Consider the following 20,590-nt stretch of genomic DNA (forward strand, 5'->3'; position numbering starts at 1 on the left):
TGGATGCAGAAACCGATCTGATCCGGGTGGAGAAGTACCGCCTTGATATTTTCAGCTCGGGTTGAAGCCCTATTTTGAAGCCCACGATGATCGTGGTCACGAACTTGCCTCTTAGCGGGCTTTGAGAGCGAGAAGTCGGGAAGAATGTTGAAATGGGCCGTGATGCTAAGTTCGTATGACATCCAATATCAGGTTAGGACAGCGGAGAAGGCTCAGGCAGTGGCGGAGTTCTTGGCAGAGTTCCCCGCAGAGGATCCTACGTGGGGGGAGGAGATGGTTTTGGAACCAGAGAGGGAAGAGAAACTGGATAGCTTGAACCCATGGGACGAACGAAACGGTTGGAGAGTGTTTTGATGGGTGGGGTCGCAATGGATCTTGCAAATGAATTGGTGTAATATTGGTCACGCCCGAAACAACAACAAAGGAGTGACAATGAAATTGGGTTTCGCAGCATCCAACAACGAAGCGGAGTATGAGGCGGTAATCGCCGGCATGAGAATGGCAGAAGGCCTGGGGGTGAAGGAACTCACTGTATACTCCGACTCTAATTTGGTAGTGTGCCAGGCAAATGAAGGGTTCACGGTGAGATGCCCCAGGATGGCAAGATATTTGGGAGTCCTGCGAAGATGGGCGTCGAAGTTCGCACAAATCCGCTTTGTACATTTGAACCGAGGGGAGAATCGCCACGCAGATGCTCTGGCTTATGTAGCCGCGGCCATGCCAGGGTCCGAGGAAAGGACCCTCGAAGTGAGGAAGTTGGACAAGCCAAGTATCGAGGAAGCATTAGGAGTGATGAATACCGCGGAGGGTGACGAAGGATGGGTGATGCCAATCAAGCAGTTTTTGACAGGGGGTGAGGGGATTTGTCCCAGAGAAAGACGAAGGTTGGAACAGACATCACGAAGATACACGTTGGTGGGAGGGGAATTATATCGGAGGAATTTCAATGGACCGTTGTTAAGATGCTTGGGGCCGAAACTGGCTCAAGAGGTGCTCAGTGAGTTGCACAAAGGGGATTGTGGGAGCCACTCGGCAAGCAGAACAATAGTACATAGGTTGCTAACACAAGGCTACTTCTGGCCTCACATGAAAAGAAACGCCGTGGAATTCGCCAAAAAATGTGAGAAGTGTCAGAGGTTTTCTCAGTTGATATTGGCCCCAGAGCCAGCCACCGCAATTAATGTCTAGCCGGGCCATTCGCGATGTGGGCCCTTGACATAGTGGGACCGCTGCCCATGGCTCGCGGTAAAAGGAGATTCTTATTGGCGCGGACGGACTATTTTACAAAGTGGATCGGCCGCACCATTGCGGCGGTGAAAGAGGTGCAAGTGATCAAGTTCTTGTGGGAAAACATCATATGCCGTTTCGGGGTGCCCTATTCTATCATTGCGGATAATGGAACCCAGTTCATGGGATCAAGGGTTAAGAATTTTCTGCAAGCGTATCACATTAAACAGGGATTCTCGGCCCCCTACAACCCCGAAGGAAACGGACAAGCGGAGTCCTCTAACAAAACCATACTTAACAATCTCAAGAGGAAACTGGAGGGCAAGAAGGGGACCTGGGTCGACGAACTAAGTCGGGTGCTTTGGGCCTATCGGACAACCCCACGAACCTCGACCAAGGAGACCCCTTTTGCATTGGCGTATGGTATAGAGGTCGTGATACCGACAGAAATGGTGGCGGCAACCACTAGGACCGCGGCTGTCAAGGATGGGTCAAACTGGGGCATTCTGGCCAGAGACATGAATCTAGCAGAAGAAAGGAGAGACATAGCACGCATCAAATTGGAAGAATATCACCGCCGCCTGCAAAGGCAATACAACAAGAAACTGAGAGTGAGGAAATTTAAGGTGGGAGACAAGGTGCTTCGACGAGTGACCCCCAGCACCAAGAAAGCCAGCGAGGGGAAGTTGGGTCCGACATGGGAAGGGCCTTACGTGGTGGTCGAGGTGGGGGGAACAGGCACCTACAGGTTACAAACTGTGGAGGGCACAGCGGTGGATAGGCCGTGGAATGTAAGGTTGCTGAAAAAATTTCACGAGTAAATGTAATGAGAGAAACTGAAAATGGCATGAGCTATTTGTACATATATAAAACCGTAGCACTTTTGAGTTAAGTATTATTGCATGAGTTTTCATTGCCCCTCAGAGTGAAGGGAAGGGAGGGGGTGAGCCCTCCAAGGACGAGAGGTCCAAACTTTAGTGGGGCAAAAAGAGTTGCCACACGAAGATGAGGTCCCACAGTGCCGGGGTGAGAGGAGTTGCCCCGGACCTATGTGAGATAGAGGCAAACGAAGCGAAGAGGCTTTCGCGCGCCGCAGCGCAGTGCCCCGCCAGTAGGTAGAGAGTGGCGGGAGGCCCGCGGGCGTGGGGCAAGCAAATCAAATATTCCCAACCAATGGGGATAAATACACTAATAGGGGTCGGTTATTGCTGGATCCATATACGAGTAAGAGTATCAACAGAAACAATCCAGGCAAACAAGCAAAACATAATATGAACATCCCAACTGGAGGGGGTGAAAATACAACAAAATGTAGCATAAAGAGTATGACAAAGTAGCATCAAAAGAAGCCTAGCCAGGGCATAAACAAGCTATTTTCAAGCCGTAGTACTTTTGCGGATCACGGACTCGGCGGCTTCTTCTATAATTTCATCCGCAGCCTCATCTATCGCCCCGGCTACCAACGCAGCGGCCTCTTGCCCTTCAACAGTCGAGTCCGGAATTGGCACAGCGACCTCGGATAGTGGAGCAGCGACAGGGGCTTCAGGAAGGAGACGACCTTCTTTGGTGAGCCGGTCAAACTCCTCCTTGACCTTCTTGGCCACCCTCTTCTCGGCTTGGGCCCGAAAGCTGTTCCGGAGCTCGTCCATATCGGCCTCATGTTGGTTAAGGAGAGCCGATACCTCCTCCTGATGCTTCTGAGAGAGGGAGTCTAGAGCGGCGGCGTGCTTCTCTTGGAGGGTCTCGCACTGATTACTCAAGCGGTCATTAACCTTGGCCATGTAAGCAAGGTGGGCGGCCTTTGCAGTTTTAAGCTCGTCCTGGGCCCTGAGCTTGTCCAGGTCCGCGGCTGCATTCTTCTTTTCTAGATGGGCGACTTCCTTGTCTAGCTCATCGATTCGTGCCCTGGCACCAAAGAGGCCGCGGATCATGAAGGAGATATCCAAACTCATCTGGAAAAGGGAATAGGAGTTAGAATACTCAGAGAGAGGGAAGAAAGATACTTGAATGAAAAGAAAAGGTTACCTTCTCCCAGCCGGTGTAGAACGAAGTCCGGTGAGACTCAAAGGAGCCCCCCCTCAGCGTATGCCATATCTTTGGGGAGATGAGACCCAAAGAACAGGGAGGAAGCCACTGCCGGATTTTCCAAGGCAGAGTCGTTGACAGTTAGAATGCGGTTGCGAAGTTTGAAAGCGGGGCAAAATGGAGGAACGGGTCCAGCGGCCCCCTTATCAGTCCGGGGTGCTACCTCCTTCCCGGGCCGCTGTTCCGCATGGGGAGGCGCGGTAGGTGGAGATGTGTTCTTAGCTGGGGGACCCTCTTCAGGAGCTGAGGGCCGTGGACGTTTGGAGGCTGGGGGAGGAGAGGAATGAGCAGCGGCGAGGGGGGCAGCAATGGGGACGACATCCTCATCCGAGTCACTGTCGAAGAGTTTGCGTTTGTTAACACCCATGTCTGAAGTTTGAGAAGTGGTGGAAGGGGAATGAGAGGATGAGTATTGATCTTCCCAAGTGGTCAGGGATCGGTAGGGAGTAGGGGCTGCGGAGGGAGAAGTGGTCTTGCGAACAGGCTTGGGACGGAGTGGGGGTTTCGTGGTATGGCGCTTTCCCTTAGGAGGTGGGGTGTCACGTGGCTTTCTTTCTTTGGGGGGAGGAGGACGGAAAAATGGGGAGCAGTATTTTCCTATGGATTTCAATTCAGGATCGGACAGTAGGGGAGTAGCGGTTGCAGGGTCAATCCCAAGTATCACGGCTTGAGCAGGTCCCAGGTCGCGAATCTTCTGGAAAGTGGTGGAGGAAATGTGGTCGTAAGGTCGCGACTTTGAGTCGGGGCGCCAACCTGAAAAAGAGAGCCGTCAAGTCAGATGAGAAACCAAAAGATGTACATCAATGGGTGTAGATAAAGAGAGAGACTCACCACTAGGAAGAAAAGCCAAGTGGTTAAGATTCAGTTCGGATGGAAGATCCACGGAGAGGAAATTGCCTGAGATATAAAGAGGGTAGTGATGCCACAATTTGTCTGAGGAAGTGACACCAAGAATAAAATGCCGCTTTCTAGGGCGGACACAAAAGGAGTGATAGCCGACACTGACATCCTTGGTGCTCTTTTTGATGAAGAAGTGAGCGGTTATGTCGCGAACCGTTATCTTGGGTACTTCGGAATGGTTGTAGTGGTTCGCGGCATACATGACCCTCCAGAAATTGCCAATGCCTTGGCAAGGGGGGATGTTAAAGTGATTACACACCTCGACATCAAGACGGGTGAGGGGCAAACGCAGGTCGGCAACAATCTGTCTTACCGTGGCCACGAGGCACCCCGGCCTATAGGGAACTAGATGCGGGAAATGAGTTAGGTCAGGCACATGCTCTAAGATGACGTCAACGGGTATCCCATAAGCTGCTTTAACAACCTCAAGGTTAGGTCTACGGCTGCGTGGTGGGGGCGGCGGGAGGGCAAAAGCTTGCCCAGAGATTGAAGGGGCCTCGGTCTGGTCGGGGAGAGGTGGGGAAGCACGGCTACAGGACTGGGAAGAGGAAGAAGTGGCGGATCTCGGAGCCGACATTGTGGTCGGAGTGGAAGACACACAGCTACAACAAGGCGGAGAAGGAAGGGGAGATGAACAGATTCTAATACCAAGGACAAAGGAGAAATGCGCAATATAGCAATTAAACGGAGCTAGAGAGAAGAGGAGACCAACCTGAGGTAAAAGGAAAGCAGCCGGAGCAAGAATTTCCGCAGAAGAAACCGGAGAAGACGACCATGAGAGCGACCGGTGCTGGGAAACAAGAAGAAAGGTAGAGGGAGAGGTTGAGAGGAACTGAAAGGCAAAAGAAAAGCTAGGTGAGAGAGGAAAAAATCGAAATGGCTTTTTAAGAGGAGGGGTAAAAAGTAATTTGAGGGGAGCTGAAATCGAGGGGACACCAAAAGGAACCAGCCGATGAGGGACGCTGTGGATGCACAAGAAAAGCGGGGCCAGTGTACTCACGTGGAAACTCGTGAATCCAGCGGTGAAAAGAAGACGGAAGGCTACGGTTGGAAAGTTTAATGTGGAGAACTCTCAACTCCCCGATCGAGATACTATCGCGGACTCAAGAGGGGGCATCTGTAGTGGCAGGATGTAGCACCGGGATATCAATGGTGAGATGGGCCGGGTCAGCATAACACATAAGTCCGCGATCCACCGGATCGGGGTGACAGCGTGTGGTCGCGGTACGGAAACCCTATACATGGAGCTAAGAGGACCGCGAGATGGAGGGACAGGTGGAGGGCCATGATGGATGAAAAGAAATGTATAAAGAGTAATAGTGGGGGAGAGAAAAAGGAGGGCGGATCCATTAACCTAAGAAAAGAGAAGACCTAGGAGAGCAAAGGAGAGTGAGAGGGCTGAGAAGGAGAATAGTGTTTAAGGGCTAGGGAATAGTGCTCGTAAGAGAATTAGGGTTGTAACACAAAACAAAAGAAGACCCAACATCAGGATTCTCTATTTATGAAATCCTCTTATAAACCATAGTCCATCTCTGTAATGGTTTTCTTTCATAATTTTTGTGGTTTTTTTCTTGTCATTGTAAATTTTATTGAACGGTTATTGTTATGTAGTGGGCTTTGAATGAAGTTGGGTTAAACCATAAATGGGTTTTGAGTATGATGATGTTGAAGATATTGAGTGGTGTCGGAAACGAAGATACAATGAGGAAGAATCACATGCACATAGAAATAGGACGGAGAGAAAAAGTGTGCGAGCTCGAAGCTTGAGAAGAGAGCGGGGAGACCGAGAGAGGAAAAATCGAGAAACGTTAGAAATTTTGTTAAGTGACTCAATTTACAATTTTGCCCCTGTGACGTACGTGAAAAACACTGTTCATCGACCCCCAAATTTTTCTAATATAGTAAGATACGTAAGAAAAATGTTTTTCACGTACATGCAAGTTTATGGTGCTGGACTAGAATCAAGAGTCCTCTTAATTAGATTTTGGTGTGACCTTTTTTTTTAAGCATCAAATTTGTATACCTTTAGAGTAGGTTTATATACAAGTTCACTGCTTGTTACAATTTGTTTGGACTATGATCAATATAGTTTGTTTAATTGCTTATTGGTTTTGGTGAAATATAATATATATAATAGTTTGTAGGCCCATGTATATGTACAGATTTTTTTGAAAATATTTAGATTTTTTTTTAGAAAATTGAGACTAATGTTTTAGTCGCTAAACTGTTTTAATTTTCTTACAAATTGTTTTAAATGAAGTTTGAAAAAACCCATTTTTTCAAGTGGGAGAGATCATGTTTTAATATGAGAATAATTCTCGTTTTAATTAGATATGCTAGATTACCGCTTTAATTAGAAGTGCTAAAATTTGTTTTAATAGGAGAGAATTTCCGAATTTCCGAATTTCCGTTGTAAACAAGAATTCTCGTTTTTCAAATATGAGAGAAATTTCCATTTTAATAGGAGATGACGTGGAATTTTAATAGATATCGAAAATACCCCTTGTGGGAGCTTTAATATTAAGATATAGACTAGTTTGTAGGCCCGTGCATATGCACCCGCTCTTTTGAAAACATTTAGATTTTTCTTAGAAAATTGGGATTACCGTTTTAGTCGCTAAACCGTTTTAATTTTCTAACAAATTGTTTTAAATGAAGTTTTAATTAAGTTTTTAAAACCCGTTTTTTCAATTAGGAGAGATATCTTGTTTTAATAGGAGAATAATTCCCATTTTAATTAAATATGCTAGATTTTCCCTTTTCAATAGGGGAGGTGTTTCGACCCCCACCTATGTGACAAACGTCCATTGGTAGGACTCTCCACTTTATTCGTTTAATCAACAGGGTTAAAGCCCAATTTGCAATATCATGGATCAATGTACAGGCCCATTAACTCATGTGTCTAGGGTTGAACCCTAGCCACATGGCTTGCCACTTACGTACATTAATTTATGTTTAGATTCGTTTCGTATCAAAGAGATAATCATAAATTAAGAGTCATGTTCAATTACAAATATTTGAGCTACAAGAAGTCTCTACTCTACACATATAAATACAGAACTATTTTTCATACAGAACTACGTTCTTGAGACTTGATCCCACCATTGGAGAGTTATTGTGTTTCATACAGAACACAACACATTGGAGAGTTAAAGAAATATGGCAATCTCTGAAGGAAAAAGCGGCATGGATAAATGTCACTCCAACATGGAGAGAGACTAATTTGGGAGCTGACAGCTGTGCCAGAAAGGGGGCTGCTTTAACACAGAGAGATAGTATATGGTGGATTTCTCGACCTTCTTTCATGATTCATCTGAAGAACCACCATACTACCTATTTTTGATTTGTTAACTAGATAATCATATTCTAGTGCAGCCATGTATTTATATTTTTTTTTCTCTATTCTGCTCCTTTTGGTACCATGTAACTCTTATTCTTTTATAATTAATCAATTACCTTTAGCAAAAAAAAAATGAGACTTGATTCCATCGATGACCGAAAGGTACAGTCTCATCATTCTCCCGATCACCGTCACTTTTCTAACTACTTTTCTACGTTCTTCATCTCTTTCGTCACCACTTAGTGTTTTGATCATATTTGGTCGAAACAAAAAGAATTCTTATTTTAATAGGATAATGATTCCCGCTTTAATTAGAAGTGCTATAATTTGTTTTAATAAGAGAAGAATTCCCATTATAATAGGAGAGAAATTAATGTTGTAAAAAAGGATTCCCGTTTTTCAAATAGGAAATAAATTCCCGTTTTAATAGAAGATGACGTGGAATTTTAATAGAGTTTTGAGAGCTTTAATATTAAGACTACAAAGTAGACCCGTGCATACGCACCGGCTATTTTAAAATTTTGCTTAACAATCATAACTATAACTATAACTATAACTATATATATATATATATATATATATATATATATATATATATATATATATAATATATATATATATATATATATATATATATATTCTAACAAATCGTGATTCCTATTTTTGTCACTAACCCGTCTTAATTTCCTAACAAATTGGTTTAATTAAGTTTTAAAAACCCGTTTTTTAATTGGGAGAGAGATCCCATTTTAATTTAAAAGTGTGATTCCCGTTTCTAATAGAAGAATGATTATCGTTTTAATTAGAAGTGTTAGATTTTTCTTTTTCTATAGGGGAGGAATTTCCATTATAATAGGAGAAGATTCCCGTTTAAATTAGAAATGCTAAAATTTCTCTTTTCAATAGGAGGAATTCCCATTTTAATAGGAATTGATAACATGGAATTTTAAGAGAGCTAGAAAAATACTCTTTGTAGGAGCTTTAATATTAAGATATAGATAGATACATATGAAGTTTGAATTGTAATAGTGGACATTGATGTATTAAATTTTCAAGAAAATATCAATAATGATGAAATATCATGAAAATGTGGAAAATGTGGGGGAGCATAAAAGTTATCCCTCGATCTACACTTTAATCTCAATGAGGAGAATAATTATGAAAGGGTACTCCATTTTTTTTTGAATTCTAAGATATTATTTGTCACACTCCAAATTTCCAAAAAATTTAAAACAGTGAATTATCCAAGGTATAATTATCTCAATCGTCACCTTATTCAATAATCTAAAAACCCAGGATAAAACGAAACCCTAATAACCCATTATCAAATACGACCTTAAAAATTTGAGATCAAACTAGATCAAAAGAATAAATCTTCATTCACGAATTCAAGAATTTCTAATCAACTCTATTACATCTGTTTCAAATCGAAACTTTACCCTTCAGAAAACTTAAACCAGTAAGACTCTAAGAGCGAATCCAAATCAAGTGCGCGTCGTCATCCACTGCATTCTACCAACTATGTTTCCAAGAACACACCTACGTTGCAAAACAAAGTAAACATGGGTCAACAAATTGAATTTGCTGGTATGAGTAAGACTAAATAACATATAACATTACCAACCAAATAACATATGAGTACTACATTCAATCTTCTAAATAAATAAATATAACATTACCAACCATTTTAACTTGGAAGACAAGAAAGTTTTGTTTTCCAAAACGGCGTGTTTGCTTAAATATAACATATGAAGTTTTGTTTTCCAAGTAAGATTTCAATCTCATTATCTCGTAAATTAATTTAATTAAAATCTTACCTATAACCGCTTACGTGTTAGGGTAGGACAACGTGTCTGTATAAAAAGTTAATAAGTCCTACCCGCCTGCAAAACAAAATTAGATTTTCCAAACGTAATCCTTAAAAATATACATTTATTTCACTCTAGATCACTGCAACCATCATGGGTATACATAATCTGGTATAATATATCGCCAATATTAACATTCATGTCACACCACCATATCCATCATATCACGCTAACCACATTCACGTGTATTCCTTCGTAAGAAATTATATGCATCCATTCGTCTACTTATGATAACGAGGAAATCACAACCAAAGAGTACATTCATCCCTCGTGAGTATCAACTCACACAAACCACGTATATATTTCTTGTAAGAACTCATGTGCAATCATAATATATAAATATTCATATGTAATAACTCCATTATACTTAAAATCAATATTTTACTAACTAACCACTTGTCTACTTATGAGAACGAGGAAAATATCACAACCAAGGAGTATATTCATCCCTTGTGAGTATCAACTCACACAAATCACATAAACATTCCTTTTAAAAAATCATGTACATCATAATACATAAATATTCATATGCAATATCTCCATCATACGAAAAATCAATATTTTACTTTGTTTATTAACTTAACTCATTGACTTATTTATTAATAGACACTGCCCAACCTTTAATTCCTACTCCACGATTTGCACTTTACACATTTGTCAAATCACACATACCCGTGTGTCTCACTCACACCGAGTACCACTACAAGACATATGTCCCAAGCGGGGATATCACCTCCATAAAACATATTTTCATCTTGTAAACTCGTAACTTGTGAGTCATAGCCATCTTTGGGCTTTCCATACACAAACAAAGTCTCTTGTGGGCATAAAAATATAACATGTCATTCATGACACATTCAATGAATACATTGGGTCATTCCCGCCATATTCAAAGGATACCAATCATAACACTAATAGGTCATTCATTGCACATTCAATGAATACCGGACCAAAACTAACGACTAAAACCCAAAAGATATATAACTAAAGACTAAAGCCCAAAAGTCTAAAACAAAAACCCCAGCCCATGACAACTAAAATAGATCCACATAAAAACACTTAATATGATAAGGGCCCAGCCCACACAAAGTTAAGAATCGGCCCCTATAACTAGACCAAGCCTAACTAGAACAGATTCGGCCAAAAAACAAACTCTAACCAAAGCCCATCTAAATTAATAGAATCCAGTCCATTTAAAATAAAAATGACCCAACCAACAAAAATAATATAAACTAGCCCAACAACTCAAGGCCCAAAACCATAAACTAAACTTAAGCCCAAAAGTTTATAACTTAAAACAAACTTAAGCCTACAAGTTTATATCCCGACCCAAGCCCAACTAACCAACAGATCTAATAAAATTAAAACTAGACTGGGAGCACCGGATCGCGCTCTCGGTTATCTCCTCACCAGCAGCTCTCCTTCCACCATTGGCCACCACGAGTTCCACCTACCCTACTCCAAAACCAACCGAAATCACTCAGGGTGAAAAACCCAACCACTTTAATTAATACAAAAACTCTAATTCATTAGTTCAAAAAATCCCTCCTCAACTATAGATCTAGACCTCCATTAACAACCCATTCAAGATTTAACAGCCCCACTCCACAGTATCCACTCAACACAATAGACCGCCCAATCACCAACCCAACAACTAACATATCCAATTCAAACAACAACCTAAATCAACCCGATATACACCAACAACAGTTCAAACAAAAAACAATAAAATCGATTTACCCACAATCAACAATTCTAATGGTAACAACTTTATATCAACAATATATAAATAATTAAAATAATAATTAAAATCGATTAATATTCAAATATTTTTATCACATAGCTTTGTTTCAACACTATGCAGACTAATTTGATAGCGTGTAGAATCAGCAGAAAAATAATGAGCAAAACCTTTATATTTTTGACAGTAAAGTTTTTAAATAGACAAAAATCTAGGTTCAGTGAAAGATAAAAATATCTACTCACCTCTGTTGTGTTTACGAGCGACGTGAATGAATATAAACTTGAAAATAAAAAACACCACGTAGCAATCATCAGAAAGCAATCCTAATCACCTTTTTCATTTTTCTGTCTCCCACTATCTTTTTTCTCTCCGTGTTTAAAACCCCCGAAAACAGGGAAGAGGGTTTATCCTCTTTACCCTCGTTTCCTATCTCCAACAAAATTTTATCATATTTTGTTTTATTTTATTTATTCTAAAATTAATATTAATTAAATATTGTAAAAAAATAAATAAATAAAAAGAGCAGGGTGTTATATATTATTTAATGACATAAAAAATGTGGGGGTCGACAACGAATAATTTTCACTTTAGAAAATGATATTGCAGCAATTCGAACCTATCAAAAGGATTCAAGGATAAGGATAGGCAATGGATCGTACAATTTGGAGTTAGGATTTGTATATAGCATTAAGTCATGAAACTACCATATGGCAGTTGCTCTCTAAAGAAAAGGCGCACGTAACAAATATTTTTTTTAAGAGAGCAGTAAGCTACTCATCGAGGGGAATGGGCTAAAGCTTACATCCAAGAGTCGCCACGATGGCAACCCAACCTAAATGACTGTTGGAGATCCCAAGAACTAGGTTCAATTAGAAAACGAAGTTGTGGATGACTCGCTGGACGCACTAAGGAGATTATCAGTCCTTCCTATTCCTCTAATGAAACAATACGTGCATCCTGAGATGTTTTAGGATAAGCAATATTTTTAATGACACCTATATCTTGTTTCACAAGTGGAGTACATCAAGGTACTCTTAATGGGTGGCCACCTATGTGAAATGTGAGAAGTGAGCCGCTTCTTTGAGAATCTTAAAGGCTAGATTTTCTAAAGCATTTCATTAATCCAGGAATTGTTCATGGCCAAAATGAACACAACCGAGAACCGAATATGCATGTAAGAACGAGAACTATGTGAATTCTATTGTCATATTGGTTTACACAAGCGGCTAATGGTTTAATACTTTTAGTACACTTAAAATAGCCAGTAAATCTGATAGTCTCTCACTAGGGAAGGTTCAAACCCACAAGGTACCTATCCCAATGCAGTTCCTATTCTATTTGTACTCTATTATTTTGTTGCATTTTTTCATTCATGTGGGAGATATGTTGGATATTTTGAATGAAAAAATTATGTGTCGCTCTTGCATTACTTAGGAGTTAGTTACTAGGTAGTTATGTAACTACTTGTGCATGTATGAGTGAATCAAATAGATGTGTGACCATTCAAACAAGATAGGTATATGTTGGAGAATCAACCCAAATTAGACTGAAGATCCATCACTTTCTTGGGAAGTGTGGCCCAATGTTTTCGGATCGATTCCCACCATCACCTGGAGGGATTTTTTTTTCTTTTGGGAAGGGGGTTAGGGTTGAAAATGAATAAACATTTTGTTTGTAACTATCAAAAAAGAGAAAACCATCCTTTCCTTCTATTCAAGTTAGTTCTCTGAATATATTTTTCCTCCTATTGAACTTGCTTAAGCTTGGTAATATTGAAAAAAAAATTGATATAGAATAATGTTGATTGTCTTATGTGGGATCTGGTGACGGACATGGAGTATACATTGAATACTTTCACTTGTTTGTGAGCTTTTCCTTTTGTTGACTGTGTGGACCTTTTAAAAATAATATGTCACAGCCCGAATTTCTAAACAATAACAAAGTGAATACCTGAAATATAAATATCTCAAACATCACTATGTTCACTTGTTTAAAAACCCAGACTATGACGAGGTGGATACAATACATACAAAAACCCTTAAAAGCCATATCATAAAAGAATCAACTTAAATTACACAATCCCAAAATTTATCCACCATCACTTTATTAATAGGCTATCTTCCGTCCAAAACAAAACATCAACAAACTCTAAGAATAAAAGTCCTCACTACACTATAACAAAAGTGGTCTTTTGCAACGCCCCCTTTTGCAACGCCACAAAATTGTTGGTAAAAGACATCAATTGCCATGCCTCCCAGTGTCACTAAATGTTTGTCGTTCTATCAGGTTTGACGTTAACTAGATTTACTGTAGCATCACTTGAAGAGTGACAAATGGTCTAATTATTTGTTTTAAAATAAGAATAAATATATATATTTTTAATGAAATTAACCTTTTGCAACGCGGTTGTAGTGGTTACACATAGAAGTATTCAGTAGCAACACGTTTTCCGTAGCAACAAGTGTCGCATATACGATTTTCAGGTGCGGGATATTTGATTTCTCTACCAAATTTATTGAGCGGCTAAAAAATTTTAAAAAAAAAAGAACAAAATTAGAAAACACTTCTCTCTCCATCCGCCCCCTTTTCTTTTTTCTTCACTCAAAGTTTCGCATCCCTTAACCCTCTTTCCTCCACCACCACAAACCTATGGTAATCTGTGTTAAAGTTTAAACCTTTAATTTTAATTTTGGTTTTGGTACGGTTTTGGGTTAATCCTCCACCACCGGAAAATAAATTTAGGGGTTGAACAATTATTTTCCAAATAGTTAAAAAGGATGTATGGATTCGAGGCTATGACGTTTAACATCCACGGAGGTTATTTAGAAGCAATAATACGTGGACATAGCTGATTATAACAATTTATGTCAGTGTGAAACTCTTGATGATATTAAGATGCATCTCTCTGCTACTGAATATGGCCCTTATCTACAAAACGGTATTCAATTTCTCTTTTTTTTTTATATATATATAATTTTACCTTAGTTCTTGTTTATTATAACCAATTGTATACAACTTAATGGCTTATAGAGCCTTCCTCATTGCATAAAACTACGATTGCGGAGAAATGTACTCTTAAACTGGTTGATGAGTATAAGCACATGTTATGCCAAACCACAGACCCCTTGTCGACATTCCTAGAGTATATCACGTATGTTTATTCTACTCACTGGTATATTTCGTCTGGTACATGTAAAATATAATTAAGGTTTTTCGTTGACTCTTATAGGTATGGTCACATGATTGATAATGTTGTCCTCATTGTTCTTGGTACAATCGCATGAGTGAGATGTGAATGAATTGTTAGAGAAATGCCATCCATTGGGTATGTTTGACGGTAATGTCTATGTTCCACGGTCTATATATAGCTTTTGATGCTTCAAATCTTTGGATGAATACTCATCTTCTACTTTCTTTCTTTCAGGTATTGCTAGCCTTGCGGTTGCTCAAAATATGTGTGAGCTTTACCGCTTAGTGCTTGTTGTTCACACCTTTGGCACCATACTTCTCTGAATGCTTTCTCAATTATTTTGTGATGCATTAATTCATTTACCTTAACCTAGTGTGCTTTACGTTTTCAAAGATTGGCACCGAACCCGGACTCGAGATTACTGCGGGAAGCTCTATTCTAGTTTTGGTCTACTTGTAAGTGGCTCCTCAAGCATATTTTTGTTTGTTTGTTTATGTATAAGAGTTCTTGATCAAGAGGGTGTATCATATTTTTCTTTGCAGTCATCCTTATGGCCACAAGGAACCGGGTTGCTTGTGAAGACATAGATCAAGTGAGTTCTCTATGAATTTTGACTCAAAAGCCCACTCTTTCACTCAAATTGTAGAGGGTCTATATATTGATAAGATCAAAGTCTATGCTTGTATCATTCTTTCCATCTTTGGTTATATTGTGTTTCGTTTAGGTTGAGATTGTAGTTGAGCTAGTTTGGGCAGTTTTATTTGGTAAAAACACTTGTAGTTTATGTTATTACTATTTTGTTATCTCACATTCTCACCATTATAAGAATGAAACTTGAGTCCCCTAACTCTCACGGGACCGGAAGAATTAAAATGTTGTATGTAGCAAGTAGGAAGACTGGAGTGGGTGCTCTACTAATCTTTGAAAGTGCATAGTTAGGTGTTTTTCTTTGAATGAAAGCTAATTGTTTAGCTGCTTTCTAAATTTGTGATTTTCTCTCTATGGTATTCCAAGCACAAGCATCGAAAATCATCCAAAATTTATAGACAATAAGCTAAAACCAAATGATTTAGCCTTCTCATGATTTAGTTGTGTGATATATGCTTTTTGTATTGGATGGACAATCTTGTGCAAATTTTATGGTGCTTGTGGCTCATATATGTGCATTGGTTTACTTTGTAGGTTCGTGTTGTTATGGAGAAGTACCCACCATATCAATCTATATTTTCCAAAATGTCCTATGGAGAGAGCCAGATGTTGGACAAGACATTCTATGAAGAGGAGGTTAAAAGGGAATGCTTAGCATTTGAACAACAGGTATGTAGATGTTGCACTCTTCTAGTCAAATATCAATAAGACGTCATATTTATCAACAACATCACAAATATTATGGCCTGGATAAGGTATACAAGGCTCAGTGGTTAGTAGATTTATCTTGTTATGGCCTAAAATTGGGATAAGTTTTTGGGCGATAATTTTGTGAAGGGGTCATATGTAAGAGCTTGTATGGTTGGTATGGAGTCTTACAGACCACAAAGACATGTACATTCCTTGTAGTTTTCTTGTTAGATGTTCTTGTTTTGGCTTCTATAGGAGCCTGTCAATCTTCTAATCTTAAATGCATGATACAGTAGTATGAGTTGTAGATCTGTCCCGGCTCCTTAGTGATCTTGTTTCTGCAACTATTCTATCCATGGATCAACTAATAATCAGAAGCTTGTTTCATTTTCAAATGTAGTTCCATTACGGGGTTTTCTTTGCGTGCATGAGGTTGAGGGAGCAAGAAATAAGGAATCTTATGTGGATCTCTAAATGTGTGGCGCAAAACCAAAAGTCTAGAGTTCATGACAGTGTTGTTTTCATCTTCTAGGTGATTCTGCAGACTGGGAAAGAAGAAAAGATTGCTTTCCTTTGTTTTTTTGGTTCTCTGTGTAAATCTCTCCTTTCTTTTCTTGATCGTTGCAGGTTGCAGAGATTTGGTGCTCCTGCCTTCATGCAACTCTTTGTGTTGGGTAATAAAAGTTATGTAATCTAAGTTTAACTGTTGTGTAAGAATGCCTATATTTTTAAGTTGAAAAATTGCAAATATTGAGATCCAGTCAAGATGTTTATGTTCGAATTTGGCTGTTATTCATGGTAGTAGGTTTTTCGTTCTGATTAAAGCCTTATAGCCTTTGCTGGGCCATTGAGAATATACATTTATGTTGTATTATTGAAAGCTGAAATTAAAGGACTTCTAAGTCTTTATGTATCAGAATACAATTATTTTCTTAGCTAAAGTATATGAAAATTTCACCCAAGTGATTTGTTTGTTCTTTCATGGTTGGCTTTACAATATATTGGTAACCCGATGGTTTCATACAATGGGGCCTCAAGCAGGTGCGGTGGTGATATGAGTTATTCAAATTAATTTTTTATATCCAACTTCATTTGATTGTGCTTATAGCTAATTGAGTTATGAATTCTTTTTGTGTTAGTGCTCATAGGTGATCAGGCTTTACTATGTTAATGGGACAGATATGTGATTGGATGCAAGATATTTAAGGTACTTAGATCTACTAAGAACTAGTTTAGAATATCAATTTTATGTATTCGAAAGCATTATGTGATTATTATCTACTACGGAATTTTGTCTTCTCCTTTATTGTGTGAATTTGTTACTTAGATTCTTTGTTTTTGTTTAGTTAGTCTAAAATATTTAGTATGTATGGTTTTGCAATGCATGGTTCCATAAGCTCTGAATGGAAGGAGCACTCATTAAATTAGGGGTGATGGTTCGAATCACTCGATCTGGATCCAATTATTATCTTAAAAAACAAATAAAAAAAATATTTTATTTTAGATAATTTGGTAGCAACTAAGTTTAGAGCATTATCATTTAGGAATGCTATATGAGTGCATTTTAGCTTTATTGTATTTATTCAGTTACTTACTTGTGTCTTTTTTTGAAATTTTTTGTACCAGATGGGCGATCAGATGCTATTATGACTAATGAAGAATACTTGGGTGGACGCTCTTCAAATTAGAAGTTTATGGACTTTTGTTGATTTTGCTAAGTTAGTTTTTAAGAAATTTGCCTAAATAAGTTGATATTTGTGGAAATTTTGTAAGACGGTGTATTGGCAAAGACTTGTATGGTTGTGTGAAATATTTTTACAGTATATGATTTGATTGAATGAAATTAATATATTTTGTTATGATCATTGCGAATTGATATGGGGTTGTTGTGTTTATCTACGTAAGTTGTATTAGGTACAATCTGCAAATAAAAAAGATTCAAAATCGTGCAAATAAAAAAGCACTATTTTGCCATGGCAAGCTTGAGTAGCTATAAGCCTATAAACACCCTTTTTGCAACGCTCTAGATGCAGCAAATGACTTAAACCTTTTGCAACAAACAAAGTGTGGCTAAAAGGTTGTCATTTGCGATGCCTCAAAGGCACAGGTAAAAGTACACTTTTTGCCATGCTTGATGGTGTTGTTACAAGTTATCTTTTGCAACACTAGGTGTTGCTAAAAATTTGAAATATTTTCAATATCAATTAAATTTGAAAAATAGAAGTAGCAACGACTGATGGCGTTGTAAAAGATTGGGAGCTTTTGCAACGCCATACATTGCGTCGCAATTTATCTTTTGTGACCAACTTTTTAGCAGCGCCTTTGCGACGCCCTGTTTGGCGTTGCAATTGACCAATTGCAACGCTTTTTAAGACTTTTAGCGACGGTATATGGCGCTGCAGAAAACCCCTTCTGTTGTAGTGCTATCATATTCTCATGTCATACTGAAAATGTAAACTACGTTATTACATCCTTCCAACAAAAATCAGACCTAATAAAGGAACTAACGAACTACTCCCTGAAAGAATCCAATACAACCGCCGTGGTTCCATTGCCTTTCACCTATGTTCCCAAGAACACACCCATGTTGCCAAAACAAAGCAAACATATATGGGTCAGCAAAAATGGAATTTGCTGGTATGAGTAGACTAACCACATATATACATTTTCAGTCTTTACTTATCAAACTAACACTTTAAATATATCATAACTTAATCATTCTCAGCTTGGAAGACAAGTAGTTCCGTCATTTCAACCGGCATATAGTTTCTTCCCAAGCAAAACTTTCATTATATTAACTCATTATAATAACTCATTTTAATAACTAAGTAATTTAATTAAAATTTACCGATAACCACTTCTGTATAAGGGTAGGACCGCGTCCCTACACAAAATATTAAGTCCTACCCTTTTGCAAACGAAAGTTAGAAATTTTATATAATATATGTAGATATCCTATAAGTATTCAAATGTAAGCCCAAACACACTCGCATAATCAATTAATCAATTACTTTTCTTATACACCCACCCTTTAGTACCTACTCCACGATTTGCGTGCACTCCACACATTTGCCAAATCACACATTTCTGTGTGCCTCTCCCCCACCGAATACCACGATATCATAGCATACACATATTTCACAGCCTCTTTGGGCATAAAAACTCAGGTCATTCATGACATATTCAATGAATACCTTAGGTCATTCCCGCCACATTTAAGGAATACCTATCATATCACTAACGGGTCATTCATGGCACATTCAATGAATGCCCTGGGTCATTCCCGCCACATTCAAGGAATTCCCAACCCTACATTCCCGTACACTCAAGGAATACAACTAACCCGCAAGGCGAATACCTTAGTTCCTCTCTAGGGTAGTCCAAACAATTTGGTCATTCATAGCACATTCAATGAATACCCCTTTATAACGCTAACGGGTCATTTATGGCACATTCAATAAATGCCCACCTAGCATATGACATCATCAATCATAACACTCATTTCCAAAACTTGAGGCGTGGAGAGTTCTAAAAGGGTGCGGTAAATTTGTTTACGCATTATTGAATTTTATTGTATATATATATTATTTCAGAGAACGGAGGAGTATCTTGTTTCACGTATTATTGTTTATGCATTATTAATTAGATTGATGTCTAAGTGTCATAGCGTCGTATATCATAAGAGACTGAAATATCACATAGTAGTTAATACACGTACACACGTATATATAGAAATGTCTTAGCCTAAAGCCAAGCACTCTAATAGCCCTAGACCTATCCTAATAGACTAATTCATAATCCGAGTTAAAAGTCAAACTTGGTCAACTAGTCAAAAACAACTCTAGTCAACAGTCAAAGTCAACTTTGGTCAACCGTCAAAGTCAACCTACCAAAACCCAATGACTAAGGCCCAAAGGGTTTAGTCTTTCCCAGGCCCAATCTAACATAACTTAAGCCCATAAATGAAATAGAAAGAAAAAACACACAAGCCCACATACTAAGTTCGGCCCAAGCCCAACAAAACCCAAAACCTCACTGCTCATCTTCCTCCCCAGCTCACCACTTCCACCGATCAGTCACCACCAGCCTCCACTAGTCCGCCACCCTCACCCCAGCGGTTTGGTTCCTTGTGAAAACCCCTACCCAATGATACCAACAAAACAAGATTTCCAATCATATGCTAGGGCATCTCTTCCACATTTCCTCCACCACCGCAGAGCTCGCCGGACCACCACTCACCTCCTAACAGTTCGGTTTTGCTCCCTAGCAAAAACCCAACCCAATTATACCAACAAAACAATATTTCCAATCATATCATAAAAGCCGATCTGACTCCATTAATAACCATTCCACGCCTCCACAGTACCCATTTAAACCTCCACACAATTTTAACCCAACAGACACCAACCACAGTTCAACCAGAACCCAAAAACAAACAACAACAGTTCGATCAAAACAAAATTTTTAACACACCAACACTCAAACAGAGAATCAACAATTCTACTGATACTAAGGACCTTGACAATATATACTAATAACTACAATGGTTAGTTAAATTAATCAGATTCGAAATCTTTTATCACTAAAGTTTTTGCGTATCGTTTCAACAGTATAACAATATGCAGCATGGTTTGAGAATAAACAAATGAAAACAGAATATAAAACTTGTATTCTCGACAGAAATCTAGTATAGTGCAGTATAGGTTGTAAGCCACCAGAAAATCCAATTGTTCAGTAAAAGTTAAAATATCTACTCACCGATACAGAACTTATTTGCTCCTCCTGTTATCAGCAAGATCTCCAGCAAGATAGAAACTTCTCTCTTTCCTCTCTGTGAAACTCTCTTTTCTGTAAAACTCTCTGTTTTGACAAACCCTATTTTTCTTCTCTGTTTTAAA

The 20,590-nt window shown here is 39.0% G+C and overlaps 1 protein-coding gene, 1 long non-coding RNA gene and 1 pseudogene across 3 annotated transcripts; 2 read left to right on the forward strand and 1 right to left on the reverse strand.

Moving 5' to 3' along the window:
• Positions 1-432: 432 nt before the first annotated feature.
• LOC147490972 (uncharacterized) lies at positions 433-1,188 on the forward strand. Its single transcript, XM_086567150.1, has one exon. It carries the CDS (start codon positions 433-435, stop codon positions 1,186-1,188), a length of 756 nt encoding a protein of 251 aa, XP_086423276.1.
• A 7,604-nt stretch (positions 1,189-8,792) lies between these two features.
• Positions 8,793-20,585, reverse strand: LOC147490973 (uncharacterized). The gene is made up of 2 exons (XR_015198314.1): positions 20,451-20,585; positions 8,793-9,091 (listed from the first exon to the last, which is right to left on the reverse strand). It is a non-coding gene; the product is annotated as an uncharacterized LOC147490973 (long non-coding RNA).
• On the forward strand, positions 13,825-16,440 carry LOC147490974 (V-type proton ATPase subunit d2-like; annotated as a pseudogene). Its single transcript, XR_015198783.1, has 8 exons — positions 13,825-14,102; positions 14,195-14,315; positions 14,394-14,501; positions 14,589-14,809; positions 14,871-14,946; positions 15,537-15,671; positions 16,093-16,224; positions 16,320-16,440. The product of XR_015198783.1 is annotated as a V-type proton ATPase subunit d2-like (transcript).
• Positions 20,586-20,590: the final 5 nt, after the last annotated feature.

This window comes from Coptis chinensis, chromosome 6, assembly GCF_015680905.1.
Source record: "Coptis chinensis isolate HL-2020 chromosome 6, ASM1568090v1, whole genome shotgun sequence".
Taxonomy (NCBI): domain Eukaryota; kingdom Viridiplantae; phylum Streptophyta; class Magnoliopsida; order Ranunculales; family Ranunculaceae; genus Coptis; species Coptis chinensis.

Bases quoted from the DNA above. Each gene is read 5' to 3' on its own strand.
- LOC147490972 (XM_086567150.1), top strand. From the start codon at position 433: ATGAAATTGGGTTTCGCAGCATCCAACAACGAAGCGGAGTATGAGGCG.